The 16,765-nt window shown below is 36.3% G+C and overlaps 2 protein-coding genes across 6 annotated transcripts; one reads left to right on the forward strand and one right to left on the reverse strand.

The window, feature by feature from the left end:
* Positions 1-2,754: 2,754 nt before the first annotated feature.
* GAUT10 (galacturonosyltransferase 10) lies at positions 2,755-9,760 on the reverse strand. Of its 3 annotated transcripts, none has more exons than XM_088981927.1 (4): positions 9,595-9,760; positions 9,331-9,479; positions 6,563-6,770; positions 2,755-4,417 (listed from the first exon to the last, which is right to left on the reverse strand). In XM_088981927.1, the coding sequence occupies exons 3-4, from the start codon at positions 6,710-6,712 to the stop codon at positions 2,963-2,965; spliced, it is 1,605 nt and encodes a 534-aa protein (XP_088838053.1). In that variant the 5' UTR covers positions 6,713-6,770; positions 9,331-9,479; positions 9,595-9,760; the 3' UTR covers positions 2,755-2,962. The 3 variants fall into 3 exon arrangements, with proteins under 3 accessions (XP_088838053.1, XP_088838052.1, XP_088838051.1); XM_088981926.1 differs by having other exon boundaries at positions 9,562-9,698; XM_088981925.1 differs by having other exon boundaries at positions 9,331-9,667.
* Positions 9,761-9,921: 161 nt separating this feature from the next.
* On the forward strand, positions 9,922-15,299 carry LOC148862202 (F-box/LRR-repeat protein At3g03360-like). 3 transcript variants are annotated; one of them, XM_088986729.1, is made up of 4 exons: positions 9,922-11,112; positions 12,799-13,939; positions 14,511-14,681; positions 14,790-15,299. In XM_088986729.1, exons 2-4 carry the CDS (start codon positions 13,796-13,798, stop codon positions 15,105-15,107), a joined length of 633 nt encoding a protein of 210 aa, XP_088842855.1. In that variant the 5' UTR covers positions 9,922-11,112; positions 12,799-13,795; the 3' UTR covers positions 15,108-15,299. The 3 variants fall into 2 exon arrangements, 1 of the variants encoding a protein (XP_088842855.1); XR_016113419.1 differs by having other exon boundaries at positions 12,799-14,681.
* Positions 15,300-16,765: the final 1,466 nt, after the last annotated feature.

Consider the following 16,765-nt stretch of genomic DNA (forward strand, 5'->3'; position numbering starts at 1 on the left):
ACAATAGGACAATAAAGTACTCCTACGATACCAACTAGTAAACAATGTCTTCTATTACAAAATGGCTAGTGGAGTCCACGCTCGGCGTTTGGGCTAAGCCGAGAGTGCAATGATCCTAAATGAAGTACATGAAGCTTATTGTGGGAATATAGCTTCAGCACTGTATTGAATACTTCAACGGCTAAAGAGTGCTTAGTTATAGATGTCCTAGACTGGAGTGAAGTATCTTTGCTTATACTTGAAACTTGACCTTTGGAACACTTTCTCATGACAGAGTTCTTAGGAAAAGACTATAAAATAGAGCCAAATGGTTCTATTTCTATTTGCAGGATGGGATACTTTATTGCAAATCCTATCGTGGAAAACCCCTATGATGCCTAGCTAGGGGTGAAATAGAAAGCATATTGGAAATAGCCCATACCCAGGGGCTAGCAACCCACTAGGGTCAAACTACGCTTTGTGACAACATTCTTCATCTAGGGTTGTACTAGCTTAGAATGATAGGAAATAGTGCAAAACATGTAAAGCACTTCCATACCTATTAGTTATATGTGCCAAAGATTCACCAGCTAGCCTAAAGATTGCATCTTATAATCACACCTTGGCCTTACTACACATGGGGCATAGACTTGATTGCAAAGATCAACCCATCTTCTAAAGGGTATTGCTTCATTCTAGCATACTGATTATTCCATAAGTGAATAGAAGTTGTACCATTAAAGAGGATAGTCGTCTCCAATTCATAAGATAGCACATTGCCCATTGCTTCAATGTACCCATGAGAATGTTGGACAAATAATGGCCTGTCGACTAAAAATCTAGAAGGGATTTATTAGGCCTTTATGGTGTGTGATTGGTCACTTTTACTACCCACTACCGACAAAGAAATGGTCAATTAGAAGCAACAAATAAGACCCTTCTAAAAATGTTGAGCAAAACAATAGCTGACCACCAGAGACTGGGCTTATAAACTATCTAGCCACACTTGCGCCTATAGAACTTTTATTAGAAAAGCACAAAAGCAACACCTAATTCCCTTGCCTGCATTCATGAACCTATTTTATCAGTAGAAATACAAATAGTGTCTACCAGAGTGGCTCATGGGATGGGTAAGACTCATAAAACTAGAGATATGAATAAAAAATTGTATAACGGAGAAAATACCCTTGATGAGATTCATGATCAGAGACTTCAAAAATAGATCAAGTTCAAATAGATAATGGCCTCAAATTTAAATGAGATGGTGAACCTTATGTCTTCAAAAGAAGGTTACTGTTAGATAGTGTATGCCCTTAGCTCTATCAAACTGATGTATACTAACATTTATTGTTGAAAAAATCAATGCATTATTATTTCATGTGTAATTATGGTGTGTTTCTATGAATTACCCCTTAGCTAAACATATATGAGACTGATGTAAGCTTAAATGTTTTTAACTGAATGATGAACTTGGTAAGTTTACCATATCAAGGTTGACACTCTTATACTATCAAATTGGTGGAACAGTCTGTATTAATTGCTAGGGTTATACTTAAGGTACAGTGAGTGGGTGTTTAAAAAACATTCGACATGATCATCTCTAGTTTAACCCTGGACTTTAGGCTGTGTTTGGTTTGAAGGAAAAGGTAAGGAAAAGAAGGGAAAGACAGAGAAACCAATACAAGGTTTGTACATGTTTTCCTTCCTATCCTTTTCCTTCAAACCAAACATAGCCTTCAAGATAGAGGGATAATTGGAAAGTTGAATTCAATCCCTAACTTGATGGTGATATTGCATGTGTGAAAAGCATCCCCCCCCCCCAAGCATGTGAACAGAATGTATATTGTATTTTCCTCTTATGGGTCTGTACCTATAAGAATAGCAAGTTATAAGATAAATTTCATCTCTTTTCCCAAGCAATGTAAAACAAGTTACTTTCACATACTTCAAAAGGTTAAGACAAGAAATGAAGACAAAATACATAAAAGACAAACCAATAAAAATAAAACCTTAATATAAGAGGGGGAGTTCAAATTGATGTATTTTGAATTTTCCCTCCAAAATATATAAAACCGACAATAAATCAATCACCATTGTGCCGCGACTGGATCATTTCTAGTTATAAACTTAGAATTTTCTTCACAATGACCTAAACTGCCACAACTATAGCAGAAAATCAGGAGTCTCATATTGAAAGGGGTTCCAAGCTTCTTCCCCATTCTGTTTATAACTTCGAGCACCTTTCACCGGCAAGTTGTTTACATTGATTCTAGGTTTCTAACTTTAATCTTCAAGTATTCACCCCATTCAATCAGGCTCATTTGGAACACTTTTCTCGTCTTCCTCCAAAGGTACCGGTATTCCTACTTCCTTAACCAGGACCTCTGCCATAGCCCTTGTCTCTGGTGAAACATTAAGCATTCTAATGGTGATACTCATCTCTGGAGGATAACAAAGAACCAGCCACGGCACATTTCATAGAACTCGGGTTACATCTTTTTCCGTTTGAAATAAAACCACAGCACATCTCCCTCCACGCATGCAATCTACTTCGTAGCCTTTTGTTCTTTTCTTCCACGTGTTTCGAAGTCTAGCCATCACTCCACAGGACCCACACCCTACAGAATTCGGTTTCTAGCTGAATTCCATGTTTCTAGTTTCTACACTACATTTTTTTATTGTTTTTCTACTTATATTAGATGTTATCTGATGATATACTTCTAGAGTAAATTATTTAGAGACTATAAGACTTAGAGAGAGAGAGAGAGAGAGAGATTTGTTTTCACGGAAAGTGGAATGGATAAAAATGATGTGGGGAAAAGAAAACACACTATACTACAACAGGAAAGAAGGAAAACGTACACTAAATACTAATGTCCCCACCATTAGTTTCAATTCCTATCTGCAAATCTTACAAGCATTTCCCAAAGTACAAAATTTTTGTTGCTTTGTCAAAAATCAAACCACCAAGCTCCATTCAAAGTCAATGGAAATTACACTGCTGCAACGAAGGATGAGAGTAATTGACATACTTTTCCCACAGTGGTTTGTACTTTTCAATCCCAATTTTTAACCAAGGTTTTGAATTTCCATTGAAATGCAACACAGCCCCCTTCTCTATCAACTGAGGATCAACATTCGTGTATCCCAATCCCAACACATGCCACTTGGGATCCAAAGGCTCGGTCAGCCCATAGAAAGTTAATAATCCAGGTGGTAATGTCCCAAGTTTCCACAATGTCCTATCAATATTTCTCTCCTGCCAGTAATGGTAAATGCCAGTCACATTCTTTTTCCTCCACTCAACCAAATCAAAAATGTTCATCCCAAATGCCCACCCACAGGCATCAGGATCAAAATGCGAACGTATAAGGGGGTGAGAATAATTCAAGTACTTGTGATATCTGTGGAATGTCTCCATGCATGTCTCAACGGCTCCGTTAACATTTCCCTTAAGGTCTATGGAGAATAGTGGTGATAGGTCTTTCTGAACTACAACATCATCATCAAGAAATACTACCTTGTTCAGTGCAGGGAAAACTTCTGGAATGTAGAACCTGAGGTGGTTAAGCATAGACAGGTATTTAGGGTTCCGGTATTTGATTGGAGTCTTGCCATCATCATTGTTTCCTGAGAAGTAATAATTCTGAGTGTCTGAATCTTGTAACTGCTTCAAGACGGGGACATAAGAAGCATTGAGCCAGCCAAAGTCTTCAAACTTCTGAACCTCAACGGTTACTCCTCGAAAACTATTCATGGAGAACCAGGCCTTCATTGGAGCATAGTTGATTTCATCAGTTACAATGTGGAAGACAACCATATTTGGATGTTTAGAATTCAGTGCAGTTGAATTGACCACAACAGAAGTTGCAAGAATGTTGTCAGAAAAAACACAGAAATGATAGAGATTGTTGTCCATGAGTTTCTCTGCTATCCTTTTTCCTTCTGAGAGTTTCCTTTGTAAATTTGAATTTCTAAACCATTCAACTGTTAACCTGACACCAAAGCAGTATAGGCTTTTAGGGACTTCCTCGGCAGCTATTTGCCCATATTTTGAGCTCTTCTCACTCACAGAATTTGTTTGTTCTTCAAGAGACTGAATTTTGGCTTTCAGCTTCATAATCATGGTTGCACTGTCATAATGGAGTTGTTGTTGAGCTTGATACAGAAAAAGTGCCATATCACGTATTGCAGTTTCTGATTCTTTGGCACTCAATGGAGTTTGTCTTGTTGCTGCATTTGAGAGTAGGATCTGTGAGTTGCGGATCTGGGCACTTAATTCCCATGCAAATTGGAGGTTGTTACTTTCTTTTGCTATCATAACAATAGCTTTCGCAAGAGAAATCTGATCATTTAGTTGCCTTGTGATTGAATGTGGACTAAGCATTTCTTCAGTAATGTTAAGGCCTTCTGTAATCCTGTTGTGCTTGTAAGATCTCTGTGGAACATTATGAAGATTCAGAGTTTTTTAATTGCACAGAAATGGTTGAATCAGGAAATGAAAAGTATCAACAGTCTCAATTTGCAATTTTCATGCTTCTTAAGTTCAATGTGAAAAACCTACATAACATGGTATCCAAAAAAAATGCAACTAATTTCATTTTGGTAACTTTAATAAAACAACAGATCAAACCCCAGTCAATAGCAACTGCTAGATATCTATTATGCTCCAGATTACAGATATAGAGCACAGTTTTAAAAATTTGGAGAAAATATATTGATTATAATGAGTATATATTCAATCAACTCTATACTAAAACCATACAAAAACAATAAAAAAACACTATATAATCAAACAAAAGTCAAATTAATCTCAAAATGATTGCTCCAGCAGTTGCTACAAACTACAAGAAACCCTCATGTAGATGCCGCAACAAACAACAAGCCTAGATAGTTTAATCTGAACCCACTTTGATGGATGAACTAGAGTTTCTGGCATTGTAGATAAAGTGAGGGAGGTGTCCAACTGTTGATTGACTGTATCAATTCCCTTTTATGATCTTAATAAAAATGGCAAATGTATCCTTACAGTATCTCTCTGCTATTAATAGTGGTTCATATCATTCCTAATTCTATATTTACTAAAATTCCAATCCATATATTTTATTTTGTTTGACTTAACTTCAGACCTTAGAAATATACTACACCCATTCACAATTCAAGTTTGGCACTTACCTCCACATCATCTTCAAGATATCAAACCAGCAAATTTTATCAAACAGGAAATCAGAAATAAATAATTAATTAATTAATAAGCAGAAGTGCAGAAGTGAAATGAGCAAGTGGAAAGGCTGGAAAAGTCAAATGATGTGCATTGATAAGAACCTAAGAGTAGCTCCAATTTTTGAGGCAGCAACTCGCGCCTCCTGAGAGATCGCAGCTTTGTGTGAATTTGTCTGCTTACTTTTATTATTATTAAAAAAAATACTTAATTATCCATAAAAAATATAAAAAAACATGTACAAAGAGGACCAACTGAAACACATCAGTTGGTGTTGGGGGGCTGTAAATTGGAGGTTCTACATGAGAAATGGAGAAGGCCCAAAAGGGTAAAGTTAAATTTTGATGGAAGTTCCATGGGTAATCCAGGACCCTCGGGAGCTGGGGGAGTTTTTAGGGATGGGGAGGGCAAAATGGTGGTGCTATACTCTGGTCCCATAGGAGTGGGAGACTCTATGAGAACTGAAATTTTGGCTCTCCTACATGGCCCGAGATTTGCCAAGCAATGGGAATTTCAGAACTTGGACGTGGAAGGGGATTCTAAATTGTTGATAGGGTGGCTGAAAACAGAGAAGTTGGGTGTATGGAAGTATAGACAGCAAATAAAGGAAATAATTTGCTTGGCAAGTTGGAGTAACATTCAAATGGGTAAGGAGATCAGCAAACTCTGTGGCAGATAGCTTGGCAAAACAGGGGACAGTCGGGGCAAACATTTTTTGGGCTATACTGTAACTCTTGATGTTATGTTGGGGTCAACACTCTTTGTCTGAGTGGTTGACAGTGTAAGATGTTTATTTGATATCCTTAATGAAAGTTACCATTTCCAATAAAAAAAAATGGAGAAGGCCCAAAAGCAAAAGGATTAAAGCAGGGGGAAAAAGGAAATTTGCTGAATGCCCCTGATTCTTTATTGTCAAAGCAGAATCAAGAACTGAAACCAGAAAGATGAAATTCTATCTTGATCTGGTTTCATAAGTTTAATTGATCTTGTTCTCCATGGCACTGAATCACAAAATTTTACTACCACATTTTTTTTATAAATTTTGTTTTTTTGCTGCCCAAGCATGTTTTGGTAGCCTAACTATAACTTACCAACTGAAAGTCTTTTCCAAAGAAGATATATAACATTTTGTCGTTATTTTGAATTAGATATTGCTGACCTAAAAACACTGACTACATCTCTCTCCATATATAGTGATGTTATGTACCATCAACATTCTAAAACCACAACATATTTGCTTTCGCAACAAAGTACAATGCCAAGTTGAAGAAAGAATTCATACATCAATGCAATGCAAATCTGAATAAATTGAAGAATGAAAATAATTAAAAGCAGAAATTTACTAATAGAAAACGGTCTTACCTGAACAATTGTAGGTCTGGAACTTGGCTGCTTGTCCTGGCTGGAAAGCACAATAAATAACAGAATTATCAACCCACAAAATGTCAACCAGAAGAGCTTCGAAAATCTTCTCTTCACTGGCCGTCGAAAATCAGTAGGTCTACGCCTCATTTTGCCCGAACCAAATTACGTCCAATTGGATCTAAAGATGAATTATGTTCTTGTACATCTGGTTTCAATTCAGGAAAAAAAACATAAAAAGGCCATAAGCTACAAGAGAAAAGGAAAAGAAAAAAGAATAAGAATGAAGGACTAATTTGAAACAACAGAAATAGGAAACAAGGAAACAAAGGACATAAATCATTAAATGCCTTCACTAGGATCTGTGAAGGAAAATTCAAATCAAGGAGAGGGGCTAATCAGCTGAAAACTCCAAAGTTTAGGAACCAAGATGCAAAAGAGATCTAGAAGCTCAGCTAGAGATCTTAATTGTTGAGCTTTCTCTTCAATTTCATGAATGATGAATTAGGGTTCTTGACCCATCACTCTGTCGAGTTCTACAGCAGCAGCTACACTGAAACAACAGAATGATCTGCCAATTTTTTGTTTCTTTTTCCTCCTCTTTTTCCAGCTGGCCTTTGCTCATTTATGCTGAATTAATAAATAAAAATTGGCCTATTTCATTGGATTGGCAAGAGAAAAAGCAACAATTAACAGCACCAGCGCAGAACCTCTTATGTCCTATCCATTTAAAAAAGAGAAGAACAAGAATATCTATAAATTAGATTGGAAAAAAGAAAATCAGCTCCCAAAGATTCATAAGGCTGCGTTTGTCTGCAGTGTAAATAAACACTCCAATCCGTATTTGTCGGCGTTTGGATGGAGTGTAGTTAAACATCGAAAATCGATATAAAACTCCCTCACGTCGAGTTTTACATTGATAATTGATGTAAATACAACTTTGATAAAAATGATGCAAATATTAACATCAGTAATCGCTTTTTCCTATTAATGTGGTGTAAATACGGCCCGGTGTAAATAAACACTCCAATCCGTATTTGTCGGCGTCAGTAATCACTTTTTCCTATTTATGCAGTGTAAATATGGACCGATGTAAATAAACACTCCAATCCGTATTTGTCGGCGTTTGGATGGAGTGTAGTTAAACATCGAAAATCGATATAAAACTCCACTCACATCGAGTTTTACATTGATAATTGAAGTAAATGCAACTTTGATAAAAACGATGTAAATATTAACATCAGTAATCACTTTTTCCTATTTACAACGGTCCATAATTTTAAACCGATCAGTGTACAACTCCACCGGTGTACTTCTACTTTTACACCGCATTCAAACGCAGCCTAAATATTTTCTTGTTCCAGGCACTATGCCACCATCAGTGGAAGTTCATCTTATTGCAACATTCTTCTACTTGTTTTCTCTCCTGCCACTTGCACCTAGCCTAGGCTCTAGCAGAGTCAAAATATAGGTTCAACCAAGGAAGCTCCTTGTCTGTTGAGAAAGAAAATGATTTCTTGATTTCACCAAAGGGTTCAAAACAAAGACTAATGTTAAATTATGATGGGATCTTGAGAACGTATACCCTAGATGAGTCAACCAGACTTTGGAAAATTTCATGGTTACCCAGTAGTGTCAAAGCATGCCAAATTCATGGACTAGGTGGATTAAATGTTATCTGTAGTTATACCTCATTTCCTACTTGCAAATGTCCATAAGGCTTCAACATGGTTGACCCTTCACATTGGGCCAAAAGCAGCTCTCCTCTATTTAACCTGCACTCCAATCCAGCTGAGTCGGATTTCATGGAACTTCATCACACCAATTACCATGGGTATGACTTAAGCAGCTATTGAATTAATATTACCTTTGAAGCATGCAAGAATGCCTGCTTGAGTGACATTAAATGCAAAGGTTTTGGATATACATCAAATGGACAAGGGCAAAGATTCCCCAAAAGCATTTTCTTAAATAGGTTTCATATGCCAAACACTGCCATCACCACGTAAATAAAGATCCCAAGAAGAATGAAGATCACTAGTTAGACCCTGAAATCTTAAAAATATCATACATGAAATACTTAATTGGGTGTGTTGTTACTCTTGCAATTGTAGAAACTGCTCGTATGGATCTAGGGTGGTGGTATGTTCAGCAAAAAAAATAGCAACTATGAAGAAACTAAATTAGCTATAGACAACTAGGAACTTCCAAGAAGAGATAGGCATGGGAGGCTTTAGCACTGTATATAAAGGAGTCCTAGTAAAAGGGTTGAACAGGAAAACAGAGTAGTGAGAAGGTATCTCCGAACAGAACCTACCGTTATACTGTTATAGTTAAAAATTTTCCCTCTAAATCTAAATCAACCAACGAACTAGTCGCAGCCATTGAGATTGGATAACATCAGAGACACGAAATCTTAGAAGGAAAACAAAAATGAGCAAACAAAAACCAATCACATGTGAAACGGTCCTTGCTTCACGCTTGCTTTATACGCATAAAATAAATAAAAATAAAGAAATAACAACATTGGATAACAACAGATTAAGCAGAAAGTAATTGAACGAAATCTTAACACGAAATGAAGGACCAAACAAATCTAGTCCCTTTAAATCTTACCACGAAAAAACACAAGATAATATACAAATACCAAAAATTGCAAGATCCATACATGCAAAAATCAGATCTCTAACAAATTGAATGGGCAATCCAAATTGATCACAGACCCAAATATAAAACCACTCCCATGACAAAACGACGCATGCACATACCTGATCTAATTTTTTGCCCGAAACAAATCAATATTAACCCAAATACTCAAATCTGCAAGATGATGATTCGAACACTTCTCCTTAAATCTCCTAGACCTCTGGCGTCTGAAGGTTCGTTTGCTGGAGAGATTTTCTCAGTTCTCTTCAACCTGCAAGAACACCCCTGATTCAGCTTCGATCAAGAATGAAAATGGAACCAACACGCTCCTCTGGCTCAGCTTCGAACAATACCGAATAACAATAATAGGCGATCGAAGGTTATACCCAATTAGCTGCCACTGGTGTTGAACTACAGTCTCCTTAACGAAGCAAAACCCAACGAGAAAGCAAATAGTGTGTCGAAAATTTGGAAGGAAACTTTGCTTCCATTTCCGATTGGCAAATTTCTTAAATACCCCTTTCCTTTAGTAAATTCACTAACTCTATCCTTATTATTTACTTATTGTCTTATTCTCTTAAAGTATCCTTAAATTTCTCACAGTTGTCTAAATTGCGACAAGTGGCCCAATACAAGGAATCAATGGAGACGACGAACTCAAGAATTGAAAGCCTAGAGAGAGAGAGCTCAATAGCTCATGAACGGAACAGGAAGAAGCTATTGTGGGAATCAGAGAATAAGAGAGAAACATTGAAATCAGGTCAATCAGCAAGCTTTAGCTTCAGCTCAGAGAAAAAGGTTGGAAAGGGGGAGAGAGAGTCTCCTCCACCAGCTTTTGGTTCAGTGATGAAGGAGAGAGAGAGCCCGAGAGGGGGGTCTTCTTCTTCCTCTTCCGATAGATCCTGTGATGAGAATAATTTGGGAAGCAGCAAAAAGAGTTTAGGCTGGAGGTTGATGAACAGGTTGAAGAGAGCATTCCGAACATCGTCATCATCGGTAAAACCTGAATCCGATGGTTGGGTTTCAAGCAAAGAGGAAGAGATTGTGATGGAGATGGAGGCGAAGAAATGGTCGTGATCAAGAAGGAACGGTCGCTTTATCACCGAAGGAATCTTTCCCTGGTGTAAAGTTAGATCATCTTGTAGTCGTTATTTGTTCAATTTTGGTTGAAAATACCGTAAGTGAGTACTAACCTTACGATTAGAGAGAATGTTGTGCTTAACATGAAAGTCTCTTCTGTCATGGCTCATTCTGCTGCAGTAGCAATATGCATGCCAATAGGTTTGTGGTTCTCTCACTCTCTCACTCTCTCTCTCTCTCTCTCTCGCGCGCGCGCGCGCGCTCGCTCGCTCACGCTCTCTGCAACTATTAAGAGCACACCTCTACATAAGCTACAAAGACAGAAAGTTCAAAGTGGATTGAAAATGATATTCTGTCATTCTATATGAAGCTACGGTGATGCATGATGGATGAACGGGGAGAGAGAGAGAGAGAGAGAGGGTGGAGGAAAAATGGAATTGAGTGGAATAAAACTTCAACTCTTTAAGTCTATAGGAAGAGCAGATCTATGGACTTGTATCACTACATTGGACTGGAGTAATCAAGCAACAACGATCATCATCGCCCTGGATCCTGTATTCGCAAATGGGTTCACATAAATTTTCAGATTTCTCATTTCTCCAATCCAGAAGGAAAATGGGTTCATACAAAGCTTCCCCAACTCAGTCCTCTGCAAATGGGCTCATACGAAGCAACAGTGGTCACGGCACTGACCCTCCATCGATACAGCCCGAGCCAAGATTGCTGAGATTGAAGCAAGGTTGTACAAGCAGCTTGAAGATATCATCTTAACACCCCGATTAGAAAGTAGACCGTGCAAGAAATAAATCAAAAACCAAGAATAGGTAAATTCCATACTTCATTTTTTTTATGTTAGTGCTTAACGACAATATGGCTAGGCCTTGTCTCAAATTGTCGTAAGATTCCTTTACTTAGGGACGAATATTTATAGCCTAACCTGGTTAGGCCTACGAATATTTGAGCTTATTATGTAACTATCTTTTTCTCAGCTAAGTCTAGCTCAAATCTGAAACCATACTTAATGTGGGCAGGCACAATTCAAGCTAACTAACTCTTAAGCCCGACTTAAAAGTTATATAGATATATGATAAATATTATTATATAATGTTTAGATAATAAATTTTATATTGATACATAGAGAGAGAGAGAGATTTTATATATTTTCTAATATATATTTAAATTAAATAAAAGTTTAATTTATAAAAAAACATAGTTTTATAATTAACACTGGCAAGCATGTGCCAATTCCATGCCTAGACAAATATTATTACACTTGGAATATGGGTAAAGCCGAACCATGCAACCTTAAAACTTGTAAATATATCTTCTTCTTTTTTTTTGTTCATTGGGTCAAGTTGAACCATGCTCCTTCAACTATAAATATTAATATTTTTTAGGGAGAATGACCGATACCCCCAATGTCAGAATTTGTAGGTTCAATGTACGGTCGGGGTAGGTGTCAACTCGGAATTGATGTCAATTCATGGGCGGGCATGGGTGCATAGTGTGGATATCGGTCCATTTGAATGTTTTATAGCCTTGGAGTGTAAATCAGAAATCTGCATTGGGCAAATCCATACTTTTTTGTATTTTTTATCTATAAATAGTTAAAAACCCAAAATTAATGCATGAATGGGTTGTACTCGGTTCAGTTCAGTGCAATTACGAATGTCACATTTAAACTTCAAGCTCATGCTTAGTTTAATTTAATTATGACTATAACTTAATTTTATCTATTTACTAATATTTAAATAATATTTACAAAAAAAAGTAACATGTATTCATTAAAAAAGTAAAATAAATAAAATAAAACACTAAAATATAATATGAAAAAAATAATTATTTTATTAAATAATTAGAAGCAGTTTAATATTTTTGTTAAAATCATTAATATAATTAATCCAAACTACTAAATTACTAAATCATTTTTACAAAAAATTACTAAAATAAAAATTAATTATTTTAAACTATTCCTCTTTATAGTAGTTATGATTTTATGTTATTGTTTCACTCTCCTGGTCTCCCTAGACAAGTCTCATTTATCGCAAGTCCTCGCTATTTAATTCACAATTCAAACATGGAAATCGAAATGAGACATTGAAATCTTCTTCTCTTGAGATTTCTTGCCCTTTTCTTCATCTCTTTGATTTGAATTTGTATAAATAGCCGCAGGAAACACATTTGATACAAGTTAACCCAATGAAACAACCAAGTCTGACATTTGAACTTGTAATAATTGCATTAAGAGATATATTGGTATTGGTGAAATTTTTTTCAAACTTTGAAGAATGTTATTCTGAATTTTGAAAACAATCAAATATCCATTTTAACCTCATAATGAGAGTTTTGTTTGTTTTTTTGTGGTATTATTATAAAACAAAAAATTGCATAATTGCAATTAAAATAAGAGATAAGAGAAATAATCAATTTTCTCTTAAATTAAAAAGATTCGTGTTAAGATATAAGAGTTGAGGAAACAGGCAGTAACTCTACTTCTCCCTCGTTCGAAGGAACACTGTTTGATACATGTCAACGGTGAATTACCCGATTCGCATGTCGACAGCTCTTGGGATTCTCGATTGGTGCTCGTGTCCTCTTTAAACTATGGGGGTTGTAAGAAGAGAAGATGTTGCAGAAGGGGGTAGTTGTAAGATGCAGAAGGCTGATGAGCAAGGCCACGATATGATCAGCAAATTGCCGGACTCGGTCCTAATTCACATCCTTTCGTTTTTGCCAATAGCGGATGCCGTGAAGACTATCCTGCTCCGAAGATTCAAGCATCTATGGACTTCGATTCCAAATCTAGATTTCTGTGAGAGAACATACGCTCATATCATTGACGAAGATGGGTATTACAACGTGAAATGTCTCAAGTGGTTTGTCAATTTCGTCAACAATGCTCTCATCCTTCAGGAACGCTCCACCATCCACAAATTTCGTCTCTCTCTTAAATTCTATTTCGATAATTCCTTTGAAGAGGATATGCATATGATTGGCGGAGATGAAGTTATAAGAAAAGCAAAGAAAATCTCCGGTCAAATAAGGGACGTAGCAATTCAGATTGATACTTGGATCCGTTTTGCTATCAGGAGAGAAGTGAAAGTGCTTGATCTGGACTTCTTGGGAGGTTGTGGAGATTCTTCTGCTTCCGATTTCCCTTACACATTGCCGTTCTATGTTTTCAACAATAATTTGTTAACAGAAATGAAGTTGGTATACTGTGGTATCGAACCATCTTGGCACTTCTATATGGGATCACTCAAAAGTCTTTCTTTGAAATACATTCGCTTGCCTAACGAAACCATCGATTGTATTTTATCTGGTTGTCCAATGCTTGAAGATTTGACTCTGATACGTTGCTATGACCTTACAAAGCTGAGATTTACTTCCCCAAATCTTAAAAAATTGATCATTTACCATTTTGCTTATGAGAAATCGATGCTAGAAATATGTTGCCTCAATCTCTTGTCTTTAAGAATCTCTGAGTGAATAGATTGGGTTCATTTAATGAATGTATCATCAGTGGTTGATGCAGCCCTTGAATTCTCATTCCATTTCAAATTCGTTCCTTCTGAGTTTTCTGAGTTCAGAATGCTTCTTGAGAAGCTTCGGCATTCTAAGGTTCTTACCATGTGTACATGGTGTGTTTTGGTATGATTTCTTTCTACATTTTCCATTAACTTCTCTTTTATGCTTTATGGTTTTATTTCTCTTGACATTTTTAATTGGTTTCTTCTCACTTTAGCAAAAAAGAATCACCAGCTTACATGATTACTTGAGCCCAAATTATGAAAGCTGACATATCTTAGTGTTGGATCTCTTAATACTGTTTGACCCTTCATGAAAGCATGCTTACTATACTGTTTGCGTATGTGTGAGTTCCATCTAAGCACCAAATCTTAGCTAGGGCATCTACAGCCACCAAATCAATTCAGCTGGATGTCTAATCCAATCATCATGAGCTAAAAATTATATGGTCTAACTGGTTAGGACTTCTTTCCTCTTATATTTTCTGGAATGCAATGAAAAGAATTAACCTCTAATTGCTGTATCAGGCTAGAAAAATTTATAGACCATTTAGAAGATATTGAATAAAACATGCTCAGTTAACATGACCTCTTTTTTGTAGGAAATTTTCTTTATGGTGAGTGGGGTAGCAGAAAATTTCACAAGTCAATTTTTTGTTCAAACTTTCTAGTACTTTTCGTTGTGATGTTCTTAGGTATTCGCCATATGGGAGGCTGCAAATATACCTTTTCCATTGTCCAACTGGAAGCATGTAGTACTCAAGACAATGCTGAGCAAGTGGCATCTCTTAGGAATAGCAAGTTTACTAAGAAGTGCTCCCAATCTGGAGATACTTACCATACACATCTGCGCTGGTGGATCTTCTGTGGGTGCATCAAATCCATGATATCCCTTTCGTTTCTACAAGTTTTTGGTCATTGATTTAACATGATGCATTTTACCATGACGGCTTCTTTTTTTTTTTGTATTTTAGTTGGATAGGCAACAGATTGGATCATATGATCTTGATGGAGGAAGCTATTGGAATGAACAAGAATCAACTTGCCATTGTCTGACAAACCACCTTAAGACTGTCACTATATTTGGCTTCAGCCCAGTGCCCTGTGCGATGCAATTAGTGGAGTTTCTACTTCAGAATGCAGTGGTCTTGGAGAGGATAATGATCTACACAAAAAGGAATAAACAAACTGATCAGCACAACCAGTTTTCTGCAGATGAATTACTGGAATTTACAAAGAAATTGCTAAATTTTCCGAGAGCCTCTAAACATGCAGTGATTCTGTTTAGTTGACAAAAATGTTTACAGTTGAAGTAAATACACAGCCTGTTTGGTTTATCCAATGGCTTTGAGTTTGTGACTGTTGTTTTTGGTTTATTATTAATGGCTGTTGCAGTTATTTCCATTTGGTTCTTTTTTATGTTGACTGATATTTTTTAAGCTAGTTCTTTGTCTTGCCAATAAATCATCTTATACATTTTTAGTTACACTTTAGCAAACTGTATCTAACACAAGTCTCATCTCCCATGGTTGCATCTATGTTTTGTGACTATGGATGTTACCTATTGTATATTGACAGAACATATTATCAATTTGAATCAAGTTCAACTCCAGAGTTCCTTGACATGTAAATCTCAGTAGTACAGAATTAGGTTATTGCAATCATGGCTAGAGCTTGATCCTTGTGGATAGATTTGTCTCATCAATAGAATCTAGGGAGAATGACCGATCAGCCCTGGGTTGGAATTTGTAGGCTCAAAATACTGTCGGCGTAGGTGCCAGTTCGGAATTGATGCCAATTCATGGGCGGGCGTTGGTGCATAGAGTGTGGGTTGTTGACCTTTTGAATGTTTATAGCTCTCCGTACTTTTCCGTAGATTCTATGATGCTGGAAAGGTATGATTCCAGAACTTTGACCAATGAGGCCCCCTCCCCCATGAATTTTGATGAATACCAGCTGATGGTTACCACTTTTATGATATACCGGTTGATTGGCTACAAGTTTTTCCAGTATGATGCCTTTCAGGTATCAAAATCAGACCCTTGTACTCATTTGCCTTATCATCCATTCTTTTTTATTTCTTTTAATTTGATTGGATTTGAATGAATGGTATGAGGTAACTGGTGAAGAAATTAACACACTTTCTTTTCGCACTTTCGTGTAATTTTCATAGTTAATCAATGCAGTTATTCTAGCATTCTCTGAGATTTAATTGTTATAAGCAAAATAATTCAAAATATGAATTCAACTGAAAATGTAACCACGAAGGAACTATTCAAAACCTACTTCAAGAAATATAAATTCCGTCTGCTAAAAGCACCACCTTTGATAATACAATGAAATCTAAGAGCAGAATAGCTAGTCTGATTTCTATTTTTTTATTTTTCTTTTGGAGAAACTGCTTTCAAGTCATTATAACAAAAGCATATGCAGTTTTTTTTATCAATGATATACAGTTATAATTGGGCCAGAGCCATTTTTTAGTTATTCTATGTGATTATTAATAATACAACAAGATCTAATGGTTTTCTTGTATTTTTTGTTATATTTTATGTCTAGAAAGGTAGCTTCATACAGTATATATATAAGATGATTTTAGTTAAAAAAAACACTTGTTTTATTAACATATAAACAACATGCTATTTATTGTCATTTTTATTAAGGTTATATTATCAAAAATGAAGTTCCCAGTTGTCATTATTGTGAAGTACATAATTGGGTCAAATTGCACTAGACCTAGTTAAAAAAAGAGTCCACATTTGCTCCTCGCATTAACCTCACAACACATCCCATCCATGCATTGGGAAGGTCTCTGCATGAGTGACAACATACAAGTATAGGAGATGTTTCCAATTCACAACTGCAATGTGAGTGAGGTTGATGTAATGAGTGATATGTGAGGAGCAAATCCAATTTCTTGGAAAAATTGGGTCTAATGGAATGTTCTATT

This window comes from Nelumbo lutea, chromosome 4 (genome assembly GCF_056320005.1).
Source record: "Nelumbo lutea isolate HS-2025 chromosome 4, American lotus-T2T, whole genome shotgun sequence".
Classification (NCBI taxonomy): domain Eukaryota; kingdom Viridiplantae; phylum Streptophyta; class Magnoliopsida; order Proteales; family Nelumbonaceae; genus Nelumbo; species Nelumbo lutea.

Excerpts from the sequence above, each read along its gene's own strand:
- GAUT10 (XM_088981927.1), bottom strand. The coding sequence starts at position 6,712 with ATGAGGCGTAGACCTACTGATTTTCGACGGCCAGTGAAGAGAAGATTT. Across the intron at positions 4,418-6,562 it reads CCAGACCTACAATTGTTCAG|AGATCTTACAAGCACAACAG; the intron begins GTAAGACCGTTT and ends AATGTTCCACAG.
- LOC148862202 (XM_088986729.1), top strand. The coding sequence starts at position 13,796 with ATGAATGTATCATCAGTGGTTGATGCAGCCCTTGAATTCTCATTCCAT. Across the intron at positions 13,940-14,510 it reads TGTGTACATGGTGTGTTTTG|GTATTCGCCATATGGGAGGC; the intron begins GTATGATTTCTT and ends TGATGTTCTTAG. Across the intron at positions 14,682-14,789 it reads TCTGCGCTGGTGGATCTTCT|TTGGATAGGCAACAGATTGG; the intron begins GTGGGTGCATCA and ends TTTGTATTTTAG.